Raw genomic sequence first — 27,097 nt, 5'->3', positions numbered from 1 at the left:
TTTTTACAGTTTAAATGATAGGGATTTGTGTGACAAGTTGTTTGATATGAATCTATGAGACGGGGATTTATTTGGTAGGGAATTGTGGGAGTGATGAGTATTGGAGTTTGAAGCTGTGGGAGTGAATATTTGCGTGGACGTTGGACATCAGCGCTTTGAATCAAAGATTAAAATCCTAATGTAGTGTTCTGTTTATTTCCTTGTGCTTAACACTCATAAATATTAAAAACTTAAATAGGATTCTTTATTCTAAACTGATATTCCAAATGCTTATTAAAATTCAGTTTCATATTAATTATTTTCATTCATTCAGAAGTATAAAATTTGTTTTTATTCTAGATGAGTAATTCTCATAAAAAGTCATTCCAATCGATTCAATTGATTAATTCAATCGGGGCGGCCACCCCTGGTGGCATTTTCCAAGAGGCTACTCATCAAATCCCTTGAGGATTTAAAGAACAAAATAATTTGTTTATTTTCCAGAAAAGTACCAAGCATGTGCACCTTTCGTGTATTTCTATCTTCTGGGTGGAAGGTGGGATGCCTCAAAGTAGACACACATCTTGTAGTGACAAGAAGTTGACTGTGACATTCCACAAAGTAAGGAATAATATTTGCTAACAATCTTTTGCATGTGCTCATTTTAAACTGATTTTCGATAATTATTGACAATCTTCGATTTATACGAAGATAGTATACTATTTAGTAAATGGAGAGAAACAGAGCTTTGGAATATGGCTGGGAAAAACAAACAGAGCTTCGTAAATAGACGGAATATAGATTGTAAATTCATAAGCATAGTAACACCACTTAAAGGAAAATGCTGAATATGACACATTTGGCATCAGGAATGTTCTTGGGAGAGAGTGTTCCTTAGAGCCCGTTCCCCCAGAAATATGGGCACCTCTTAATCAAATTGTTAAATAAATTTTGTTTTTATACTTGCCCCCCCCCCCCATTTTTTTATTATTGCCTCCAATGAGAAAGGTTTCTTTTTCGTTGGGGGGGGGGGGCAAAAAGCCCTCCTCTCATTTTTTTATTATTCCCTCCGTTGAAAAAGGTTTCTGCTGACTTACCTTTTTGGTATAGTGAAACTGACTTTTTAATTCGATAAAATTTTTGACATAGACCATGGAAGCATGAGGATTTTCGACTAAGGTAGAGTTGGTATAATACTAAGTAAGTAAAGAGTATCGAAGTTTTAAACTATGGATAAAAAAAAACAAGCCGAAATAAACAATAATAAATAAATTAAAAAAATAAATAAAAACAGCAAAAGAAGCCAAATGATTGCAATGAAAATTGAACATAAAGGATTCACTATTTTCCGATTACACAAAGCTAGTATAATAATTACGAAGTGGAAAGCAACATAATTTTAAACTATGTCTAAATAAAACCCATTAAAACAAACAAAACTTTTAAATAGACAGAATATAGAAATTTTCTTCGATAGCAGATTCATATCGTTCAAGAAGATAAAAATGAGCATGATGAAGCATAAAAAAAGAAATTATATTTCCGTTGTATTTCCAGCCTTATTTTCAATTGTATTTTCATTGTATTTTCCAGCCTTATATTCAATTATATTTCCAGCCTTATATTTCCGTGTTGAAAGTGTACTTCAATTCCAATTACTTATGGACTTTTTTTGTCCACATTATTCTTTAAGCACATGTCAGAAAAGGAAACCAATTAGCCCCACCTCTTTACTGTCGTTGCTATGTCAAGTTTTGAACCGGTAAAAGAAATTTAAACCTGGTTGGTTCTTTTGTCGGAAATTTTAAGCCAGTAAGAAGATAATAATATTTTGAGTTACAACATTATTTATAAGTGAACTTTCTCTTTCTCTGTGGTTTGACACATTTGGTAAGCCCTATTTTTATTTAGTATGCCAAATTCGGCGAATTAAAAAAGAGCAATCTTCCCAAGCATAGATTCACACAAGTAAAGTCTGTTTGTGGAATTTATTCAGATATAACATGCAATATTTCAACTTTTTATTTCGCCTCAATCAATAAAATATGAGGATTCAGTTGCTTTAAAAAATAAAACTATAAGTAAAAATGTCGTATTTACCTTTCTTCATACTTTATTGAAACTTTTAACTTATGCTTTTAACTATGCTAAAATTTTGAAGATCTTTTGATTATGGGAAAAAAAAGTCAAAACAAAAAAGAGATACACTTTGGAAATAGACAAAGTTTAAAGGGTTTTTCATAAGGAAAATCAAGCAGCTTTAATAATACGTACGTAATTTTTCATGCCGATTGGTTAAGTTACGGTACGTTAAGCATAATCTCTCTCATTTAAACAAGTCCTTTTACGTCATGCTGATGTAAAATCATCAAACCGTGATAACTGTGCAAACTGTGCAAAAATTAAAAATGTGGAATGGAGGCGAATATTCAAGCTCTGATTAAGCGTGTAAGGCCTTTTAGAAAAAAAAGTGTATTGTTTTACTTTTTAAGTTTATTACCTGCTCATTCAGAAATTCTATTTTTTTGCAACTGTTTGGATTTTTCATAACATAACATAAGCTTACGTAGCGTAAGATTCTCCGTGGATCTCGATTCTACGTTCCGAACATAATATGTTTCGTAAGATTGTGTAATGCAACCTAAAGTCTTTTGTTATGCTAGTGGGCAAGGTATTACGGCGTAGTGTGAAAGCACCGATTACGTTGATCAAGGAGAAAAAAAAATTGGGTACAAAACATTTCAATGACAAGATTTTGACATAGGAATATAACTAAAATGATAAATTTGGTAGTTCACATTTAAAAAAAATGAGAATGAGAGAACGAAAAACAAAAACGAAAAAAAAACATGTTTTTGGCATAGAAACACAAACTTGTTGGCTATTTCTGTTGTAACAAGTCAGGAAATCTCACTGAAACAAAACAAAAGTGCCATCCTCCCAAATCCAAATTCACCCTCGAAAATTCTTTTTGCGTTTCATGAAATAGTTGTGTTAAAACTCATTTTGCATAATCAGTAAAATATTCAAATTCAGTAAAAAAAAAAACATAGTAAGAAATAGTAAAAAACAGTAAAAAAATAATTTGGTAATTAGCCATTTTGGCCGTCCAAACATGAGAAAACGCTGTTTACTTCCTGTTTAACAAGTAATATACAACAGGAGGAACTTTACGCTTAGTTTAGCTATATAAATACAACCTTTACGCTTATTTTACTAGTTGCGGAACAAAGATACTAGTTATTCCAATTAAGTATGTTTTAGTTTCAGAACATCAATTAAGGTTCATTTTTACTACGAACAGAAAACAAACAATAATAATAATAATAATTATAATTACAGCATGATAATTATAGCTTTGTATTTCGCGCAGTGTGTAATAGTAAGCGATAAGGCGCAATATAGGAACTGCAAAACCTAATATTTTCTTTTGCCTTCATAAACAAAGATTATCACATAACAAAATCTTTTGTCTACGAAACTTTCAATTTCGTTCTAAAAACGAAATGTCAAATATATATTTAACAATATTTTCAATATTTCCCTTGACATAGCTAATTGCAACTACTACTACTAACAGCTCGCTGCAGTACCAAGCCACCTAAGGCCAGAACAACTAGGCACGCCCCTCCTCCGTCTGAATCTATTCAAAGCCTACTTCTTTACAACTTCCAAAGAAGTTTTTATGTCCCTGAAATCTTTCCTTGCGACATCCTCTCAAGCCATTCTGGGGCAACCAGCTTTTCGTTTGGCCCTAGGTGGTTGCCCGTCAAGGATGATCTTGGGCAATCTGTCATTCTAAATCCGCAGAACCTGTCATATCCATCTGAGCATTTCTCTCATTATAGCCCTAGAAAGCGGGATTGGCCAACACTTTTCAAACAATTGCTGTTAGAAATATGGTCAGTCGGTCGGGTACCCAAAATAATCCATAGGCAGTTTATCTAGAAAATATCTAGCAAGCCCTCCTCAGTTTATTTGAGTAGCTTTGGAATAGCTAATTGGATTAGTGAAACTTCAGAATATGTTAAAAAAAAGTCACATGTTGGACTGCGGAGGTGTATCCTCATTGATATTTTTTTATGTTGTTTATTGAGATATTTTTATTTACTTGTTTTTTAAGCAGTGCTCAGTGGGCCCGCAACTAACCAGGGGTAACTGGGACCAAACAGTCTTCCTTTTCTCCTTCTGTCTTTTTTTTTATTTTTTTATTTTTTATTTTTTTTTTGTGTTGGTGCTGTTGCATTGGTGATTTCTCTTTTCATGATATATATATATATATATATATATATATATATATATATATATATATATATATATATATATATACATATACTGACAAAATACAATAAATGCTTCCCCCCTAAAAAATGCATACATAATATTTACAATCCATCAGGTAGTAAGAGTTTAAATGCTAACTGTAATAGACGATTACCCACACAAATTGAATGTTTGTTGTTTGAAAATTAATGTTCAGAAGACTAAGTCACTAAAACTAGGAATAAGCGAAGGTGAAAAGGTGATGTTGGGTAAGGAGAAGATCGATCAAGTGGACAGCCCCACATACCTAGATATTAACCTGTTCTCAGCATCTTACGCAGCTTATTGTCTCTGGGTGGGATGGAAAGAGGTGGTAAAAAGGATTTAAAGGAAATAGGATTTAATTCAGAAGACCAAAGTCATGGCTAATTGTAGAAAAAGCCAAGACAAATAGTCCAATGGAGTGAGAGGCAATTCTGGCATTAATCGCCCCTTATTAGGATTGTATAAAAATGAGGTTAGTTCATTTGTTAAATAGATAGGTCTATCTATTATCCGTCCATGCGTCATTCCTAGGGCAGTAGAACCAAGGTAGATAGTCATAGAGCTAAGATAGTGATAGAACCTATAGTTTTCCAAGTGTTTGGCTTGGGTAAACGTCGGAAGTATGCGGGTGCCTCTCTTATTGGATCAATATTTGTTTGTTATCTTTTAGCAAGTCACGCCTGCCTAGAGTCTCAGGCAGGTTGACCAAGAATTTAAAATTGACATAGGACCATTATATTGCCTGGAATGACAGGAAAAACAAGGGCGCCTACCTATGGTCTTAGTCAGGTTGAACCAAGAATTTAGAATTGACACAGGACCGTTTGGTAAAGACGGCCTTGGTAAAGACGGTGGGTGAAATGAAGATGTTAAAAGTGGAATAGCCAAGGCCCAAGGTATTTTTTCACAGTTGAAAAAGTTTGAAAGAATATGAAGATAAGTCTGAGAACTAAGATGAGAAGATTGGAAGCTACAGTGATGACAATAGTCAAGTAAGGTTTCGGGGTGTGGGCGCTCCAAATAACGGAGAAGGATTTGCTAGATGTTCAAGTTAGCTACGGCCCCTAAGTTAAGAAAAAGTACCATCATGCCCATTGATGTGAAAAATAGTAAAATGATATTAAATACGTTAAGTATTTAAGTAATTACGGAGACCACACTGTCTTGCTAGCATAGAAATTATGAAGTAAAGCAAAGGAACAAATAGGGCTAATTTTTCAAAATAAATAGGAACAGGAAACCTCGTAAAGAAACTCCCAAATATTTGCAGCATTCATCGTCAGCAGAAGCAGTATCAAATCAATAAAGAATTAAAACATCTTACAATAGAATACGTGAAACTACGAGCCTATTGGCATAATGAAACCGAGTTGTCAGTATGTGAACACAAAGCTCACAATTACTGATACATTGTTTTAAAGTAGCTTAATTGTTTTAATAATTGATTGTTTCTAATTGATTTATTTTTTTAACTGTTCCGGTGGTTTGATAATGCGCCTGCAGAGGCAAATTGTCACTTGTTGAGTCCAAATATTCAAGTTCTCAATTTTTTTTCAAATAATTTTGGTTTAAATTCCCCTGGTTACAAGACCAAACCTTTTAAAATCAATGTCCCCGTTTACATGCAAGGCATACAGCGTTTTAAAATTATCTATGACTAATGAATACTGAAAAGAGATATATAATACTGAAAAGATAATATAATACTAAATATAGAAAAGATAATATAAAAGATATAATACTGAAATACTGAAAAGAGATATATAATACTGAATACAGAATACTGAAAAGAGAGGCAAGGGTGGTCTCATTATTAAGTTTAATACGTTAGATTTCCTAGTAAAAACATGGCGCTAGGAAAATATAAGAGATTTGCTTTAATGTCATAAGACTTTTACCTATTACTAAAAAATTTATATATTGTTTCTTTTTAAATATTTACTGACGATTTTCGGCGTCATGGCCTTCCCTGGTTTTAAATTTTAGATTTAAAAATTTCAACGATAGGAAACCATTTTTTTTTTACTTTTTAGTGTATTGAGAGATGACTGTTTTCTTTTCTTAAAGTCGTTCTTTAATATTTATATTGTTGTTCCACTGTATTGTAAAATTTAGCCCCGTTCATTCTTAGTTCTGCTAAGCTTTTAAAAACATTACAATCCCCGCTTACACTGTAACTTTAAACCAAATATACATAAACTTTCGGATTAATCAGTAATCTGACCCCCTAATAACTTGGCTCATTAAAAGATAATCCTAGGTGAGTTCGCCAGATTAAAAATGCAAATTGACTACTCAACTCAATGGAAATACCTGAACTAAGGGGCTACAAATCTTAAGTTGCTTCATTTACACCAAAGAAAGATCGACTTTGATAATTCGAAAGGTGTTGTGTAACACGTTGTCAAACGATATTTTTTTCAATTACCGTCTCCGACCTAGCACACGACCCGACCACTTAGAAAGTTTTTATTTTACCCTAAATGTGCTATGCCCCCTTTCCTCATATTTAAAACAGTGAAAAAATCAACTTTTGATATTTAAAAAGTTTATACTGTATACTTTTTCCCATCATCCTTGCAACTATTTGTTAGAAACACTAATGTTAATAATAATAATAACAAGCAACTACTTGTTAATTTTAATAATGTTGATAACAATAACAACAAACAACTACTTATTAATTTTAATAGTGTTAATAACAATAACAATATTAACAAGGAACACCTTGTTGATGATAATGATGTTAATAACAGGAACAATATTAACTAGCAACTACGTGCTAGTAACGATAATGTTAAAACATAACACCTTTTGAATCCCTGCAGATGAGCACGGATAAATGGATGTAAAACTAAACTAAGGGTCGTTGAAGAAGTGGAGTTATTATGAAATTCTTCAAAAATTTCCCTAATGGACCAAAAAAGACATTTTTCTCTTAATGACGTTTTAATAGAGTTTTTTGAAAGGCATTTTTGTTTTAAAAAGACTTATATTTTGTGGCATAGCACCTTTAGAATTCCTGCAGCTGAGCATGGATAAGTAGATGTAAAAATAAACTAAGGGTCGTAGCAGATGTAGAGTTGTTATGAAATTCCTCGAAAATTTCCCTAATGCATAAAAAAAGACATTTTTCTCTTAATGAAGTTTTTCTTAAAGACATTATTATTTGAAACAGATTGAAGTTTTGTAATATAATACCTTTTGAAATCTTGCAGCTGAGCACGGATAAGTAGATGTAAAAATAAACTAAGGGTCTTTGCAGAGGTGAAGTTGCTATGAAATTCCTCAAAAATTTCCCTAATGCACCAAAAAACGACGTTTTCCTTTATCCTTAAAATAGAACTTTGCTTTCTTCAGTCGAAATAAAATCACACGGATTGTACCAGATGGGGTAGGGGGCTTCTAATTTAAACATGACAACGTCTCACTGGGATATGAATTAACCAGCTAAATTTGGAATTGAATGCATTTAGAGGTACCAAGAGGGACATTTAGAGGTACTCAGTTAGAGGTACTCACGTATTATGAAAAACACACCCAAGTTTTTGATCAGAATTCGGGCTATATGTTTGCACATTATGGGACAGGGGTGTGGGTAAAGTGTAGCGGGTCTGGAAGCAAACTGGATTTTCCCAGTTTGCGCACGCTTTATTGCAAATTTTTTTGCCAAAATACGAATTACATAGTTTAAAAAAATCATGATTTTATGCATTTTATTAGTTTGGAATTTTTGCCTAACTTACTTTTCTAATTCAGTTAAAGTGAGATACTTTTCCTAACTTTACTTATCCTTGGTCCCCAAAAAACGTCATGAAATCCTATTCTACCCAGCCTTCTCTGATTTGTTCTTATATCAATGTTTAAATTCTCCTTTAGCGAAATATTCCAAACTTGTAACAGGGGCATAGCTTGCTATTGGGCAGGGGGAACTGCCCCCCAGCCACCAAGTTGCCCTCCCAGAGCCCAGTTTGACCCCCAGCTGAAATTTAGTTTCTTCATAAAATTTGTGATAACTAAGATAAGCCTGCATAATTCAAGCAAGCAGAGAAACAGGTCAGTTTTCTTTAGTATAATTTTCCATTATGATACTATATGCCTCATTTTTCATTTTTCACTGTCATTTTCACTTGATTTGGGAAAGCTAACTCCGACTTTGTCCCCCCTCCCCAGGATTGATGATTGATGAAATTACACCATTGCTTATAAGCCAGTTGCTATGGTGTAATTTTTCAAACTTTTTTTTATCCTTGGGACTAAAAATAGTTGAAACAACTTGAGACGTTAATGGGGGGAGGAGCAGATGGCAGTTGTCACCTTAGATTTTTTTACCTTGCTCGAGTTTGAAAAAATATCATTTTGGTATTTTCAATGAAAAAAAAAATCTTTTTTCTTGGTATTTTCACTGAAAAACAAAAGAGAAAACAAATTGCCCCTATAAATTTTGAAAAATAGATTCTGTATCCCTCCCTCTGCCTTTTCGTGAATTAACGCACAGATGATATCCCATTTTAACCAACTTCCTTTGTTTTCACAATTTTGATGCTTACATTTTACTTAGATAAGAAACTCCAACATAAATTTGGCTAAAATTTGAAAATAGAAAAAAGTTAAAATAACGTATCTTTAACAAGAATTTCTTCAAGTAGGAACCCTATTAAGAAGCACAAGATACACCAAGCCATCTCCACTTAAAACCAGTCCCCGAATTTTTGGGTTTTACCCTAAGTTCTTCTGGAAATAAAATGCATTCATAGGAGAGTTAACAACTTAAAACTTATGTTCCTCACTTATCATGAGTTTTCACGTGAGTTTTATCACGAATTTTTAAGAAGAAAAAAATCCATAACCACTCACTTTCCCCATAAAAAAGGCCTATATGAAACGAAGACTTCCTATTACTAGAAAAACTAGAAAAAATCGCCCACTCCCAAGTATTTTGAAAACTACAATTCATTCCTTCCCGCACTAAATTTCCTGAATTTTAGCTAAATTTATGTTTTTAGTTTCTTATCTAAGTAAAATGTAAGCATCAAAACTATGAAAACATAAAGGAAGTTGGTTAAAATGCGATATCATCCGGGCGTTAATTCACAAAAAAGCCAGTCTTCCAACTGCCAACTGTCTTCCAGGAAAAAATTCGTGGAAACCACAAAAGGACTGCGTACAAGAGACAGATCGAGAGCTAGCAACCTAACAACTAAGAGCTAACAATCTAACAACTTTAAACTTATGTTTCTCACTTACCATGAGTTTTCACATGAGCTCTTAAATTACATGACAATGCAAATCGTTTTGGACAAAGATCGCATGCATGTGGCTTGTCTCCTAGAAAAAAAAATTGACAAATAAATAAAAAAAAATTAAACAAAAATAATTTTTTATTGTTGACTAAAAGCACGCTGTGTTTCAATCAATGAAATGACTCCTCATGAGACTGTATGAAAAGTTTTATTTATGCTACAATTTGAAACATACGATTTTATTACTTTTTTCTTGTATCAGTGACGATCCTCAAGAAAAAAAAACTGATGTTATGATGTTATGAGGATAATATGACATCATAATAGGACATAATATGATAGGACTTGGTGCATTTGCACCGAAGTTTCTGATATATTGAATATCATCAAGCAATTTAGGGTAATTTTTATTCTCCTATGACACAAGGAATATAAATGACGACCGGGACACAGGGACACAACTACAACGGGGACGCCGGAGGGCACAGGGGGATATATAAATGACGACGGCGACACAGGGAATGGTCGATTAGCAATCACCATCAACAAAGCTCAAGGGCAATCATTAGAATCATGAGGTATAGATCTGAATACGGATTGTTTTCCCATGGACCATTATATGTTGCATGTTCAAGAGTCGGTAAACCTGACAATCTATTTATATGCACAGACAATGGGACAGCAAAGAATGTTGTATATTCGCAAGTTTTACGTAGTTAAAAACATATATATATATATATATATATATATATATATATATATATATATATATATATATATATATATATATATATATATATATATATATATATATATATATATATATATATATATATATATATATATATATATATATATATATATATATATCTATATTCACAGGTGGGACATAGGGACACAACTACAATGGCGCGTAACTAATATGGCGCGTAACGACTTACGCGCGCGGAGGGGCTTGGGGGGGGGGGCGCGAAGCGCCCCCACCAACTAGGTGTTGGGGTGGCGCGAAGCGCCATCCCAATAGCTAGTTATGACATAAAATTTGATTGTATTACCCTTCCCCCCAAAAAAAATTTGTTTTATTATTGGGCCCCCCGGAAATAGTTGCTGGGTAATAGTTTCAAAGTTTTTCTGACGGAAGTAAAGAGCGAAGTTAAAACTTAAAACGGACAAAAAATTATTATTTCACAGTCTATCTAATATAAATCAATAGAACTAGTATAAATAAACCAATGAAATATGTTTCCCTATGTTTCTAGGATTATAGAAAACTAGCACTTTACTGAAAACATAAAAGTCAAGCATAAAAAACAGTAATATTGATTTGGCAGTCAAAAGTGAGTACGTAGCCTTACAACAATAAAATAATCTATACAGCTTTTTATAGTCTTAAACCAGTTGTGACGTCAATAACTTTCAGTATACAATTAAAATTGTCTTAAAACATAAGCGCAAAATTAAATATTTTTAACAGCCTCAAAGTCACTGAACAGCATACAGAAATATTGGATTGATTTATAAGGTAGTATTTTGGTTTCGCCAGCTATGATACCAATAGTGAGTAATATACAATCTTATATTGTAAGAAATGTGCTTTAGTATTACTCGAAATGAAGATCAAATAAGACATAATATAAACTCTGAAAATCTGGTTATTTCACAAATTTACGCAAAAAAGAATTTTCATGTGTGAATCTGGGTTTGGAAGGATGGCACTCTTGTTTACAAGAGTGCCATCAGAAATAGGCAACAAGCTTGTGTTTTTTTTAAACAAAAAAAACATGTTTTTTTGTTTTCATTCTCTTTTTTTATAAATCGCCTACTGACTAGCAGAAACTAGAGGGCTAAGAGGGGCTTTTTAACAAAAGAGGGCTGTTTAAGGGCTCATTTAAGAGGTTATTTTTAAACCTAATCGCCTTTTATAAATTTGATTGCATATTCCCATAAAGTACACTTTGGATTGTTTTTGTCCCTTTTTTCAAATGTAAAAACGGCCTTTCGCCTTTTCTAATGAAATGACCACAAAAAGGTGTTTTCAAAACCTAGGCAGAAGCAAAAAACTAAGGGAACAAGGACGTCCCTTCCCTCAATTGCTGTCGTTAGAACTAGCACACAAGCCTCATCGCAGAAGGTTCAATTCGAAACTGTTGATCTCATTCAAGCTTAATTTTCAGTAGATTTTCATTTGAGAAGTTTTTAGTTTTAGTTAATTTTTTTCGTATAATCTTGTACTTTTAAGATGGGTAGACGATTTATGAAACTAACTAAGAGGGTATGGAGAGGAATTATATGTGAGGGATCCTCATAAGCATCCAGTTAAGGGCTTTGGCAAATAATTAGTGCAATGTTACTGTTTTAGGCTTCCAAACTTTTCCACTTAAGAAGTGGCAACAAAAGTGCTGTTTTTAGTGCTATATGGCACTTATGGATGGTAGAAGTGATAAAAACCACGTAGATATGAGAAATAGCTTTAAAATGAGCCTTCCTGAGATATGCTTTAAAAACCGAGTGCATCACATTTGCAAAAATAGTGGATTATCTGAAAAGTAACCATAAGAAGGGACCTGCGTAGCTCATTAAGGGGGTCTGGAGGAGGAACATAAGGGCAACACTCTTGTAAATCTCCAGTTAAGGGTTTTGGACCATAATTATTACAATGATACCGTTTTTTACTTCCAAGATTTTTCACTTAAGAAGTGGCACCAAAAGTATTGTTTTCAGTGCTATATCTAACTTACGTATGGTAGATTTGATAAAAAGCACGTAAATATGAACAATAGTTTCCAAATGAGCTATTAAACATCATTCTAAAAAGTTCTGGTAGCCCACTAGCCCAAGCTTTTCATGACACCAAAAATGCAGATTATGTGCCATGCAGATGGCGCAATTTACAGGAAGAGCGTATATATGAGCAATATTTTTTATATGAGCTATTAAAAATCCTGCTAGCCCCACTACTTGAAAAATGGCATAAAAGTGTCACTTTTCCTGTTTTCCTGAGTGTTTCCAGTTTTCCTGTTTTCACTGGTTCCAGTTTTCCTGAGTGATGTTTCGATCTTGTTGATTCCAATGGTACTACTATGGGCTGTGGTTCACTCTTTACTAGGTTGTAGCTACTGCTGCAACCATGATAACTCATCTCGGCTGCTATTAGCATGAGTCACTGTTTTCTTAAAGTTAACTGCCACAAACAGTGTGTGAGATTATGTAACTCTATTATCTATTCAAAGTATATATTTAATTATATTTTAAAAGATTCGATCTGAATTATATATGCTGCACTTCTCTAGCATTCAATCCAAAAGAAATGTTGACAAAGTTATTGGCATCAGTGGGCCACGGGTCCAAACTTAGAATTGAACTTTCCGATGATTTCCAAACGTTGGGTTGTTCACACCCCCCCTCACTTGCTGGATTCCCTCAAAAATGGAGTTCTTGTTACGCCTCTTTTGGATCAATTATCAAAAGCTTCTAAATATTTGATACAAGGCAGTAATTTTTAATTACTAAATCAATGATGAACCACTGGGCGTTTTTAATTATATAGTTGCGGTTATTCTAGAAGTTTGACTTTCAATCCTTGGCCCATTTATAGTAGTCTGAATAGTGCTTCACTGGAATTAGATCCTTCGGATTAAATTTATTGTATACTCTGCCTATTTGCATTATCAAACATTTTACAAGGATAATCACATAGGGCAGGCAACCCTAAAATGGTTACTTATCCAGCATCTTTTTGTTATTCAGAATGTAATAGTTTCTAAGGCTGTGGTCTACTACCCTGTGTACATTACTAATACCTAAATAACAATGTTGCCAACACCTTGTTTATGCTATGTTGATACTATCAGATATAAAAAGGTTCTTTGAATAATTCATACTGTGCACTCCTGTGTTGAATTTCGCACATTGTCAGATTCAGGGAGGTAGTAGACCGCATGTCGTTATACCCTTAAAATGACTGGCAGATAATGGTATGTAGATTTTAAATTGTTCTTAGTGGGGGAGGCTGCTTCTGATGACCAAATGACACAGCAAATAAGTAGACTAATTAACGTTTCCAGGGAGTACAAATTGTCTGACTACGTATTACAGAAATATAAAAATTATAAAGCATAGACAGATAAAAATCACGCCTTTTTTCGAATGTAAGTGTTGGAGACCAAGTAAGAGCGCTGGGGGACGGATGTGCCTAAAAATCACCCCTGAATTCCTAATTTTTCGAATTTTACCCACTTCTTATTCAACTTGTCAAATTTTTTTCTGATCATTCCCCCCCCCATGGAACAAATACTTCTTATGTGCCTGGTTAAGACCTTTCTAGATTTACTATTCTCTATCCTCTTTCTTTCTATATCTTTCCTGGAGATCGTTAAGACAAATGCGAAAAACATCATAAAAAAGCAATGAGCAACAATTCGCGCAAATGAACGGGAGAGAGGCGAAATATATTTTTCAAAATCTAGATGAGTACAACTTTGTTGTTTTTCGTGTTTTTTTTAATGAAAGTACACCACTCCCCCAATTAAAGTCCCTGAAGAAGATAATTTTAAAAGAGTTAGAGAATTTTCATAGTAAAAGCAGAATCTGAAAAAGCAAAAAAAAAAAACAAATTCATGGCAGGGCCACCCAGTTTCCAGGGATTTTGTTCTTCTTTTTTTACCTACAATATATGAAAGTCTAAGTGTCAGAGAACGCCATAGTTTCTCGTTTTTGTCCCGTTCAAACACGTTCTGATTTTGATACAAAAAATAAGCAATTAGCAATTCCGGAGTACGGATTGTCTGGTAACGAGTCACCCAAATTCTTTGGGTCTTAAGTTGTCAGTTTTGCAGTGGAGATAAGCGACTTTCACATTACGAACACAATTTTCTAAGCTAAATGATTAAGGTATATTACATTAACTATAACCTTCAACACTTTAAAGAACCCTTTCATACTAGGCTAATGCTGAAACTCATCATAGTCATCACCTAAAACCATTATAATCACCATGAGCAAACTATTTGAAATTTTAAAATGTGGAATGAAGACTGATATTCAAGCTCTGATTAATCATGATAGACTTTCGGGGAAATATTCAGTAATTTGCTTCAAAATTTATTGATGGATCCTCAACAAATCCTGTTTTGTTACTAATAGATTCACTTTTCTTTAGCGTAAAATAAATTTAGATAGCAAATTTTGTAAAGCTTTCTTTCACATAGAGACTGCGTGCGATCCAGAAAAAAATTGCTTGGTAAGATTCCATAACGCAGCTCAAGGTTTTATGTTATGCCAGTGAAAGTTTCTAGGCGTTGTGTGAATGCACCATTAATCCTAGCCGTCGAAAAAAAAAAATACTTCACCCCACAGGACAGGTATCGCTTCTGAATTTTTTTTTTTGAAAAAGAGAATTCCCGTTTTCGGAAATCCACTGGTACAAAATGACTGATAGCCAACTATTGATCAACAATCAAATTAAGTCAAACTTAAAGACATATTCCAAAGAGCTTAGGTAACTTGCAAGAGTGAGAACTGGCGCTAGTGTCAACAAAAAAATAATCAACGACATCTAGAGTTAGCGACACTTGACATTTTTTTAGTAAATAATAAGAATGATTAATTTGATTTGTGTATAGTGTAGTAATAAGTATCTGATCTTAGTTCAAGACAGACAATCTATTCAGAGCTTGAAAAATACCGAGAGTCTCCAAACGCTAGATGGCGCTGATAATTTTTTTTTCTAGTTTCCACTGCACTATAAGTTACCCATACTCTTTGGTCATATGCTATCAATAAATTTAGAGGAAATTAGATTTTGCAAAAATCAGCTGTTGTAAATGTTATTCCAAGGGTGTAAAGCTTCTTTTTTACGGTGTTTAAATGTGTCATTTATTTAGTTTCAAGGATGTTTATAGATTTCCTAAAAAAGCCAACATAGCTGCACAGGTCACTCCTCCATCCCAATCTATTAAAACTTTACCCTTATCTACCTCCAATGAAGTTCCAATTTCTTCAAACCATTTCAACCTTCCTTTTATGACCCTCATTATGACTTCCTTTTGCTTTACTTTTCCCATACGGCGCTTAATTCCCGCCATTTGGTGTCCATCTCAGAACGTCACTTGTATCGGAGAGTTCCACCACGCTTGGCACGCTCCTCAAAAAGCTTGGCATAGTTCTGCCCCGCCGGGCATGCGTCAACTGGTGCACATGAATTCTGAGATAAAGTGGCCCCTCGCCTTTCCCTATTTGACCAACCGTTCGAGGATATTCTGCTTTAGGTATGACTAGATAAATTTTCAAAAACTCAGCCATCTTATCGTAGAAAGTTGGATCGAACCACATAGCATGTGGCTACCAATCTTGGACATTATGAATGAACAAAACATTTTTTCAAATGAAATTAAATAGCGAGATTAAAAGTGAAACAAACTGAAGTTATTCTGTGTATCATGGGGAGGGAGCTGTCACCCTCCTAAACCCTTATTCTTTACGCTAAGTTTTGACTGATGTTACATTTCTGTCAAGTCAAGCAAGTCGATTAGCTCTTTCATTCGCGATGCGTGCGACAAAAAAAACAAACAAAAAAAAAAAAAAAAAAAAAAAAAAAAAAAAAAAAAAAAAAAAAAAAAAAACAAACAAAAAAAAACATGATTGTTGTTTTAGAGGATTCGTTCGTTAAATTTTGAAAAAAAGTCACACTTTTGCATAATGAGTAAGGGCTCTTGAAAAGTCCCTTGAAATTTTGGTGCGCCACTATTTATTCGAAAAAAAACTCGTCTCAGAGACAAAATCTGGTCACTTTGTGCTCTTTTAAGAGCACTAAAAACTCGGTATTTCGAATGACTAAGACCTCTTCCAGAATATGATAAACACTGATTATATACGGTCAATCCTTGTAAAAAAACAATAATCACACCCATCAGACTAAAAGTACACAATTTTGTATTTATGGGCTTTATGGCATTAAAATTCTTCCTAAGATCTTCCCATAGGTGTTATTCAGGCGGTCACTTGCCCCCTCCCAATATTTTGAAAAATATTTTAATTTACTAACTAAACCTAAGAATGATAATTGGCAAGAAATTGGTTTATGCGTTGCTGGGTTAATTTTTCTGTCAAAACATAAAATCAGACTGGGTTCAGAGGTACAATTTGTATTACTTTTGTTTCAATTATCGTTAGCACGGCAAACATTACGATAGTCTTAGTTTTGCTGGCTTGCACGCCAGCGCTGAGAATCCGCTGGTAATTTTCCGCTGGTAATTCTACTAGCGTAGAAGCAAGATTGCCAACTTAATTTTACGTCTGTTTAATGTGTGTGCATTGTTTATTACGTACTGTGTAATTTTTAAACTAACCAATTAACGTCTTTGCTAAAAAGCAACTTTCCGACGTTACCGCTTGAAAAAAATGTTCTATTGAACACTTAGTCCCGGCTCATGCCACCATTACCTTTTTTACGGTTTGGGGTTCAAAACCTATTACAAAATAATAACATTTAGGCTTGTGTTTTTCACAAGCTTTCGGGGGAAGGCTCCCAGAAATCACTATTTCCCCGGAATGGTATCCCGTATCCCCCAGATTTATCTGGACCCCTTGCCCCTTCCTTAATCAAAATGCAGAAATTAGCCCTATGGGGCTGTAGGGCTGTTGAGAATCTAAAGCTTGATGGTGCAATTTTGGTCTGAATCAGGTATTATTCGAATTTGTTTATGATATTAACTTTTGCTAAGTACCTTTAAAGTTTGCATTTTTTTTTTTGCATATTTGAAACCAAAATAAAGTAAATTTTTTTTTAAATGTATGTATAGTTTCAAAATTCCGGTTTTTAGCGTTTCCGTTACTATTGGCGCTGGTCGTTCTTTACTTGCGTTCATTAGCACGAATTGCTGATCAAAGACCAATTAAAATTTCTGCCAATTTATACCACTTAATAATTTTGCTACGATAAAAATCCAAATAAAAAGTAAAATTACGCTGAAGAACAAAGAAAGTCCCGTGATGGCTACTAGCTTGCATTAATCACGCGATATTATACTGCTCAATTAACCGTAAAAATTGGTAGCATGTCTCCAAGCTGGAAGCTAAATGACCTGGACTTGCTAAGATAAGTCACGCCAACCAATCTTTTTGCATCTGATAACCAAACACGTCAATCTGTCTACCTGTCAAGGGTTTTTTGGTGCTACAAAATTTCAACCGGTAGCACAACTGCTGTCATTACCAACTATTAAATCTCAAAACCTATTCAATATACGTGGGTACTTTTTTGGTAACCTCCAAATTATATATATATATATATATATATATATATATATATATATATATATATATATATATATATATATATATATATATATATATATATATATATATATATATATATATATATATATATATATATATATATATATATATATATATATATATATATATATATATATACATATATATATATATATAGTCCCGTGATGGCTACTATCACGTGATCCCCGTTTCTTGGCCCTTCAGACAGGAAGTACAATGGGGGGGGGGCAACCATCCTTTGCTTTCGCACACCCTTCCTGTTTACCTTCCCCAGATTTTTCCAGGTACCAATTTAGAGCTGGGTGGACTCTGGCTAAGCTTACAGAGTCACGACACTGACCCTCGTCTCTACTGAACAATTGGGTAAACTGGGATTTGAACCCGCGTCCTCTCGGACTAAAGATCCTGAATCCAGGGCACCAATCCACTCGGCCAAGACGACTTTTAAACACTCATTCAGAATCCAGTTCCAGTTCCAAAATTAGTATAAGGGTATATGGACTACCAAATTAGTCCTTTCACCCCTTTCACTCCACAAGAGTATCTTCGGGTGGAAATAAAAATATCCTCCCATCAGATAACAACGGGTTCTCCCTATTACTTAATTCTAATGATGTGTTGTGAGAAGTGCGGGTACTTCAGCTGCCTGTCCCAGTAGTTTAAGCCCTATATGCCGATTGGTGCCTTTACGACTCTTCCCACTCACTCCCGCTCTCTTCTGCACATTCCATAATTATTATATAATAAACTACTTATCCGTTGTCTTCTTCATGCTTTAGTACATAGGTCAAACATTATAAGATTTCATAACTAGCAACGCTAGTTATTGATAGAAGGCAAGTCAGTGGAAAATCGACAATTCTGTTGCACCGCTCAGCAAACCTACATGGCAGTTCGTCAATTTTTTTACAAATCGCGAAAACACCTTACCGTCAGGGATATATAAACATATATATATATATATATATATATATATATATATATATATATATATATATATATATATATATATATATATATATAGATAGATAATCCAGTCAAACTACTAGCCGTAAAAATTGATATCTTGTCTCTAAGCTGGGGACTAAATGAACCGGACTTGGACTTGAGAACTGAGACAATTTCTTTTCAGCAAGCTACTTCTCCATTAGAAGAAGGTAAGATCCAAACTGAAATTAGTATAGAGCAAAACGATAATAAAAAAAAGCAGCCTATAGAGTCCAATGTAACAAATGTTTTGGAACCCCTAAAAATTGATGATCTAGCTAAAAATACGACGAAGAATCCACCGATCCAACAGTAAAAACTACTGAAGTGACTGCAGAGGCAAGAAACAAACAGAAATTACCACAAGCAGGAGTAAAGCTACTGCCACTCAAACTTTCTAAGGGGTATAGTATTTTAAACATTGGCTCTTTTCATAATTATTGAATAAAAAAAAAGTTTTTTTCAACTCAACGTAAGAAGCAACATTTAAACTTAAAACGAGCAGAAATTATTCTGTGTATGAAAGGGGCTGTCCCCTCCTCAAGCCCTGCTCTTTACGCTAAAGTGTTTTATTGTTTTAAAAAGTAAAGTTGTGAGAAAGAGTCAAACTTTAGCGTAAAGAGCGGGGCATTGAGGAGGGGACAGCCCCTTTCATATATGGAATAATTTCTGTTCGTTTTAAGTTTTAATGTCGCTCCTTACTTTCAGTTAAAAAAACTTCTTTTTTTATGTAATTTCTGAAATTTTTTGAATTAATAAAGGTTTTTATTTTGGCTCAACGTACATGAATAATTAAAACGAAATCTGCATATAAATTTTACTTTTTTGGTTAAATGGCTTTCTCAAAGTTTTGATAGGACGATCTTGAGAAAAGGGGTGGCGGAGGGGCCCTAGTTACCCTCCATTATTTTTGGTCACTTTAAAAGGCCACTAGAAATTTTAATTTTATTTACAAACGTTTGTATTAGTAATAAGTATATGTAACTTACAAATTAACTTACATAACGAACTTCAATATTTGTATATTTTTATTACGTATATGATGGGGTTAGCTCCCTCGCCAATACCTCCCTTTATACACCAAAGTTCGAATTTTGTTCCAATTTTTTCAAACGACATCTGAATCACAAAGACCGTTTAATTAGAATAAATAGCTTTTTTTGAAATTACTAAAAATAATTTATCGTACGGAGCGAGGTATTGAGGAGGGGATGAACCCCCTCATATACGTAATAGTTTCTGTTCGTTTTAAGTTTTAATTGCTGTTTATTTCATTTCTCATAATTTTTTAAATAATGCTGGAAAATCCAGCGCCACTAGTCCTACAAGGAAAGATCCTCTCACATAATCACCTCCCCCCGACTCCCCCCATACACACACCACTAGAAAAAATCCCCGACGTCAGTATACTTCAAAATAACCGATACTATGTGTAAACAATGGGCAAAAATCATAACTTGCAGCCCTTCGCCCAGGGAATCCGGGGGTTAATGCGTCCTCAAAGACATAATTATTAGATTTTTCGACTATGTTGAAAAAAATGGCTGTCTCAAAATATTGATCCAGCGATTTTGGAAAAAAATCAGCGCGGGAGGGGGCCTAGTTACCCTCCAATTTTTTGGTCACTTAAAAAGGACAATAGAAATTTTGGAAATTTCTGTTAGAATGAGCCCTCTCTCGACATTCTAGGACCAATGGGTCGTTGCTGTAACCCCTGGAAAAAAAAAAACAAATAAACACGCATCTGTGATCTTTCTTCTGGCGAAAAATACAAAATTCCACTTTGTTACAGATAGGAGCTTCAAACTTCTACAGTGGGATTCTCTGATACGCTGAATCTGATGGTGTGATTTTCAATAAGATTTTATGAATTTTAGGAGATTTTCCCCTATTTTTTCGAAAATAAGGCAAATTTTATCAGCCTCGTAGCTTTCGATGGGTATAACTAAACTTGATGAAACTTATGTATTTAAAATCTACATAAAAATGCAATTTTTTTTATGTGCATATTGGTATCAAAATTCCATTTTTTAGACTTCTGGTTACTGTTGAGCCGGGTCGCTCCTTACTACAGTTTGTTACCACGAACTTTTTGATAATTGTATAATCATATATACAATTATCTGTTCAATTATATATAATCATAGCTGTAACTTTCAAAAATCAAGAATTGTTGAGATATCAAGAAAAAACAGAATAATATTAATGAATAAATAGTATATTGAAGGCTTATGGACCTTTATTACTGGCAACACCAAAGCGCTGACTATGATGATTTGTTTTATTCTACTTTTTTTCCGAGAACCACCTCACATGAAAGAGGCGGTCATAGAAACTTTACGAGGAGCTTATTCAGAAATGGAAAATTCCAGAAGCTTTTTAAGAATGAAAAGTAATTGGAGGGCAACTATCCCTCTCCTTGCTCTTTCCTGCTTCCGAGAATGTTGAGGTGGATGTTGAACTAAATCAAAAGAACCTATATGCAACTGAAAGTTAAAACTTTCAGGGATTGTTGAGACGGTTTTTAAACTAAGCCAAAAGACACTATGTGGATACAGCTTGCATACACCTCAAATGGGGTGTATGCAATATCCCAGGAATGGCTAAAAGTGTTAAAATGAAACTTTCATGGAATGTTCAGGAGAGGGAGAGGGTATTCACCAATGGTTGCAAATGAAGCTGAAACTTTCAGGGAGTCTTATGTTTAAGTGAACATCGAATTTTTACTTTGTTACCTAAGTTGGGCAGAGGTAAATAAAAAGACATTGTGTGCATCCAGATCATCGAAATTGCATGTGTGCAATTCATTGAGGACGGCTTGGGGTTAAAGTTAAAACTAAATGTGGAAAAGGAAGGGTGACAATGTAAGGGGTTATAAAATGTTGTGCTGGGGAAGGGGAGGGTGGTACACAATTTGTGTCTCTAGTCCACAAAGAAACTTTGCACTATAAGCTAAGCTCCTATGGGACTTAATTTTTATACAGTTAAATAGCGAGGTATATCAAAAGACACATACTTTCCTATGCAGTCAAAAAAAGTGTATTTGTAATATTTTGTGAATGGCTTGGGTTTCAAATTGAAACTTTCACAGAGAGTCTAGGGAGGGGGAGAGGTGAGTGAACAACGAGCTATGTCGTTGGGGAGAGGGTTCAGCTGAGTGAAAGTCACTATGTCCATCCAGGTTATCATAAAACCTTGTCTGTAAAGTCTTGGGTACAGCTCAGGGGATAAAATCGAGTCTTTACAGTCGTCAAAACAGCATCTCTGCAATATCTTATGAGAAACTTCTTATAAACTCTTAGGTATCATTGCGGAAACAAGGGAGGAGATTGGGACAAAGAGACTTCAAATTTTAATTGGTTGATTCTACTCATATCGGTTCTTATAGGTTGAAACAAGTAAAATGTGAATACGACACTAGTTCATGGAGGGCAAGATGTTTAATATGCAATAGAATGCCTAAAAGACCATAGATTTTTAACCTGGGGCCAAAGTCCCATACTGTTCAATCATCGGTGTAGAGACAGTTGATGCAAAAAACTGCGACTCTATAAAGTGTGGAAAACGAAATGTAGATTACAAGACTGCCCGTATGTAATAGAGCTGTTAAAAAGCAAAAATGTACCAAAGAAACTATTTGTTTTTTAAGCGCTTTGCATCAAAGGTATAGTTTATAAAATAAAAATAGTGCTTTGAAAAAAAATCTAATGGAGAGAGTTTGATGTACAACTGCTTAAAAGCACCAAAACAGTACAAAGACATCTATCCACAACGGACACTAGTATAAAAAAATACTTTTCACACTGCGCCTTGTAGTGGCTGACATGCGCAGGTACCGATCTCATGATTCGATGCCTTCGGCTGAGAGTACAATGCATGGTTAGGGGCAAATCATCCGACGCTTCCAGTGTTTCTCCCCCAGATTTCTCCAGGTACTCATTTAGAGCTGGGTCGATTCCGGCTGATCTAACAGAGTCACACCATTGACCTTGGTCCCAAACCAAATAACCAGCGACAACAGGGCTCGAACCTCTGACATTAGGATTTCAAGTCAGGAGCGCTAACCAATCGGCTAAGATGGGCTACTAGCTGTTAGCTGTTAGCCGTACTGGCTGACAAGGGGGCTAATATCTCAGAGGATAACAATAACATCAAACATTCTAACTAATTAAATAGCCTAGTATTGATTAAACAATACTAGCAAGCACAGACAGAACTGCTGAAAAAGGACCATATTGTCGCCTTAAAAAAACAACAAAAACAATATCAGTATTTAGCTTGTGCTTGAATAACTGAACTAGCAATTAAGGACATGACAAAACAAGTATTTCATTCAAACACTCCTTCAGCTCCAAGAATCAAACGTCATAATTACTGTGCATTCCGTTTTTGCTGTTGAGTTTTTCTCCTTATCAAGCAAGTAATCCATGGAGACCCGGGAAGATTATCAAATGGCACGCAATCCCAGTAGCGTTTATTTCCATTTGCCAAAGACTGCTGTCATGAATCATTTAGGTATTTTTTTGGTAATGACAGGGTTGCAAACTGAATGTAATTCTTGTCAGAATGACAAGTTTGATTTCCAGTTTCAGTGTTAGGATATTTAGACTCTTTTCCAATTTAGTTTAAATGAGGTAGTAAAGAAAAGGGATTATCTGTACAAGAGCATTGTAGACTAACTTTAGCCTAGAGAAAATGTATTAAGGTTCCCAAGACAAGAAAAATATGCGCTCATTTTCAAGAGTTTTTGGATAAAGTTGGTGGCAACCCTGATCACAACTATTTACTCTTATTGAATAAATTAAAAGCCAAAGCTATCATCATTTTTATAAGAGAGGAATCAGATTGTTCGTGGTAATGAGATGTAAGTATGGAGTGATTTGGTTCAATAGTAGCCAAAAATCGAAAAAATGGAATTTTGGTAAATAATAATATAATAAATATACATTATAACGAATCATTGTAAATATAATAATAAAATGTATATATATATATATATATATATATATATATATATATATATATATATATATATATATATATATATATATATATATATATATATATATATATATATATATATATATATATATATATTTCATTTGCTGGTTATTTTTTTCATAGGCATGTGTTTTGAGGGTGATACCTGACACGGGGATGCCATGGATATTCTGTGGTAGCCACAACACTTGACTGGGTAGAGAATTTAATGTGGCCAAACCCTATAGGCAAGTGTATTCTCCTGATGAGCCCTTGTGTTGGGTTGTTGCCTCTGAATTATTTGTCTTTATTGTTTCTATTGTTTGGTAAATGACGACTTATACTTATTGACGACATGACTGCCTGTCCATGGATTATTCTTTATGGTTGATTGTGTATGGCTATGCTGTTTGACCTATGTGATTGTATGGATGAGTAGGGTTAAGGCCTCATTCAAGTGCTGGTCTATATTAGTCACTAATTTAGGAAAACAGTCTTCCTTTTCTCCTTCTGTCTTTTTTTTTTTTTTTATGTGTTTGTGCTGTTGCATTGGTGATTTCTCTTTTCATAATATATATATATATATATATATATATATATATATATATATATATATATATATATATATATATATATATATATATATATATATATATATATATATATATATATACATATACATAAATAATATATATAATATGTAATATATATATAATATTATAATAAATATAATAATATAATAATAGATATATGAAATTAATCTGGGTGCTGATTTCAAATAAAAAAAAAATTGTTAAGTTTATAAGTTTAACCATCAGAGGCTACCAGCCTGAGAAAATTACGTGATTTTAAGAAAAGGGAGAAACACTCCCAAAAAGTCAAGCGACCTTAATGAAAATCACACTATCAGATTCAGCATATCAGAGAGTGATGCCGTAGAGGTTTTAGGCTCCCATCTACAAAAATATGGAATTTTGTACTTTATGCTAGAAGAAATATCACGGATGATTGGCTATTTACTTAGGTTTTTCTTTTTCAGGGATGATCGTGTCAAACCAATGGCCCTTGCAGGATCGGAAAGGGCTTATTTGAATGGAGATGAAAAGTTTTATAGCTTTTTTCAAGTGATCGGTAAGTGACTTCGTTTAAAGCTGAAATTACATCCTCTGCTCTTAATAAATTGAAACTGTCCCTTGTAATTGTAAGTTAATGTCATCAAATTTTTTGAACAAACCTGCCAAATACGCTATGTGTGCTTTCGAATTGATCAGGTTTTCTCTTAATCTGGATCTTTAATTTTCGACAATTTAATACTGATTCAAAAATTGAGTAAAATCTTGTTAAACATTAAATAAAAAAAAAACAATTTTTTTAGCTGAAAGTAAGGAGCGACATTAAAACTTAAAACGAACAGAAATTACTCCGTATATGAAATGGGTTGTCCCCTCCGCAATCCCTCGCTCTTTACGCTAAAGATTTTAATTGTTTTAAAAAGTAGAATTGTGGCAAAGAGTCAAACTTTAGCGTAAAGAGCGAGGGGTTGCGGAGGGGACAACCCATTTCATATACGGAGTAATTTCTGTTCGTTTTAAGTTTTTTTTTATTTAATTTCTGAACGTTTTTGAATTAATGCATGTTTGGTTTTGGCTCTCCGCACATAAATTATTAAAATGAAATTTGTATATTAATTCTTTTTTTGGCTAAATGGCTTTCTCTTAGTTTTGATCAGACGATTTTGAGAAATAAGGGGTGGAGAAGGAGGCCTAGTTGCCCTCCAATTTTTCGGTTACTTAAAAAGGCAACTAGAACTTTTAATTTTTAACGAACATTTTTACTAGTAAAAAATATACGTAACTTAAGAATTAACTTACGTAACAAACTTTCATAATCTTATATTTTATTATGTATACGAGGGGGTTTGTACCCTCGTTAATACCTCGCTCTTTACACTAAATCGTAAGTTTTGTCCCAATTCCTTAAGAATGACCCCTGAATCAGAAAGGCCGTAGAATAAATAGTAGAAATTACTAAAAATACTTTAGCATAAAGAGCGAGGTATTTATCTCCTCCTAAATACCTCGCTCTTTATGCTAAAGTATTTTTAGAACCCCTCATATGCGTAATAATCTCTGTTTGTTTTAAGTTTCAATGCTACTCTTTCCTTTCATTTGAAAAAAAGTTTTCATGTTTATTTTTCATTGTTTCAAACAGTTCGTGGTAACGAACTGTAGTAAGGAGCGACCCGGCTCAATAGTAAACGAAACTCTAAATAACGGAATTTTGATGCTAAAATATACATCAAAAGAATCGGATTTTCATGCTGATTTTAAATATATAAGTTTCATTAAATTTGGTTTTTGTCATCAAAAGCTACGAGCCTGAGAAAATTTGTCTTATTTTAGAAAATAGGGGAAAATACCCCCTAAAAGTCACATGATCTTAACGAAAATCACACCATCGCATTCAGCGTATCAGAGAACCCTATAGCAAAATTTTAAAGCTCCTATCTACAAAAATGTGGAATTTCGTATTTTTTGCCAGAAGACAAATCACGGGTGCGTGTTTATTTGTTTGTTTTTTGTTTTTTTTTCCAGGGGTCATCGTGTCGACCAAGTGGTCCTAGAATGTTGCAAGAGGGCTCATTCTAACAGAAATGAAAAGTTCTAGTGCCCCTTTTAAGTGACCAAAAAAATTGGAGGGCACCTAGGCCCCCTCCCACGCTCATTTTTTCTCCAAAGTCAACAAATCTAAATTTTGAGATAGCCATTTTGTTCCGCATAGTCAAAAATCATAATAACTATGTCTTTAGGGTGTTTACATATAATAATGGTTATTGGGAAATGTACAGTCGTTTTCAGGGGATTTTTTTTTTGGTTTTGGGGGTGGGGTTGAGGGGAGGGGGCTATGTGGGAGGATCTTTCCTTGGAGAAATATGTCATGGGGGAACAGAAATTCAATGAAAAGGGCGCAGGATTTTCTAAAATTACTATAAAAAAAATGAAAAAATAAACATGGAAAAATTCTTTCAATTGAAAGTAAGGAGTACCATTGAAACTTAAAACGAACAGAGATTATTACGCATATGAGGGGTTCTAAAAATACTTTAGCATAAAGAGCGAGGTATTTAGGAGGAGATAAATACCTCGCTCTTTATGCTAAAGTATTTTTAGTAATTTCAACTATTTATTCTACGGCCTTTCTGATTCAGGGGTCATTCTTAAAGAATCGGCACAAAACTTACGATTTAGTGTAAAGAGCGAGGTATTAACGAGGGTACAAACCCCCTCATATACATAATAAAAATT

At 34.0% G+C, this 27,097-nt stretch overlaps 1 protein-coding gene across 3 annotated transcripts in view; it reads right to left on the bottom strand.

The window, feature by feature from the left end:
• LOC136027658 (zinc finger protein 675-like) overlaps window positions 1-27,097 on the bottom strand; it is a 152,180-nt gene that overhangs the window by 11,678 nt on the left and 113,405 nt on the right. For 2 of the 3 annotated variants that reach the window (XM_065705093.1, XM_065705091.1), the window contains exon 7: window positions 9,535-9,615. The exons of the other annotated variant lie outside the window; for it this stretch is intronic. In XM_065705093.1, coding sequence (XP_065561165.1) covers window positions 9,535-9,615 — 81 coding nt within the window. The remainder of the gene's footprint in view (window positions 1-9,534; window positions 9,616-27,097) is intronic. 3 annotated transcript variants of the gene reach the window in all.

The sequence above is a fragment of the Artemia franciscana genome, chromosome 5 (assembly GCF_032884065.1).
Source record: "Artemia franciscana chromosome 5, ASM3288406v1, whole genome shotgun sequence".
NCBI lineage: Eukaryota > Metazoa > Arthropoda > Branchiopoda > Anostraca > Artemiidae > Artemia > Artemia franciscana.
The sequence above is the reverse complement of the archived record's forward strand: the minus strand, read 5'-3'. Positions and strand labels throughout refer to the sequence as shown.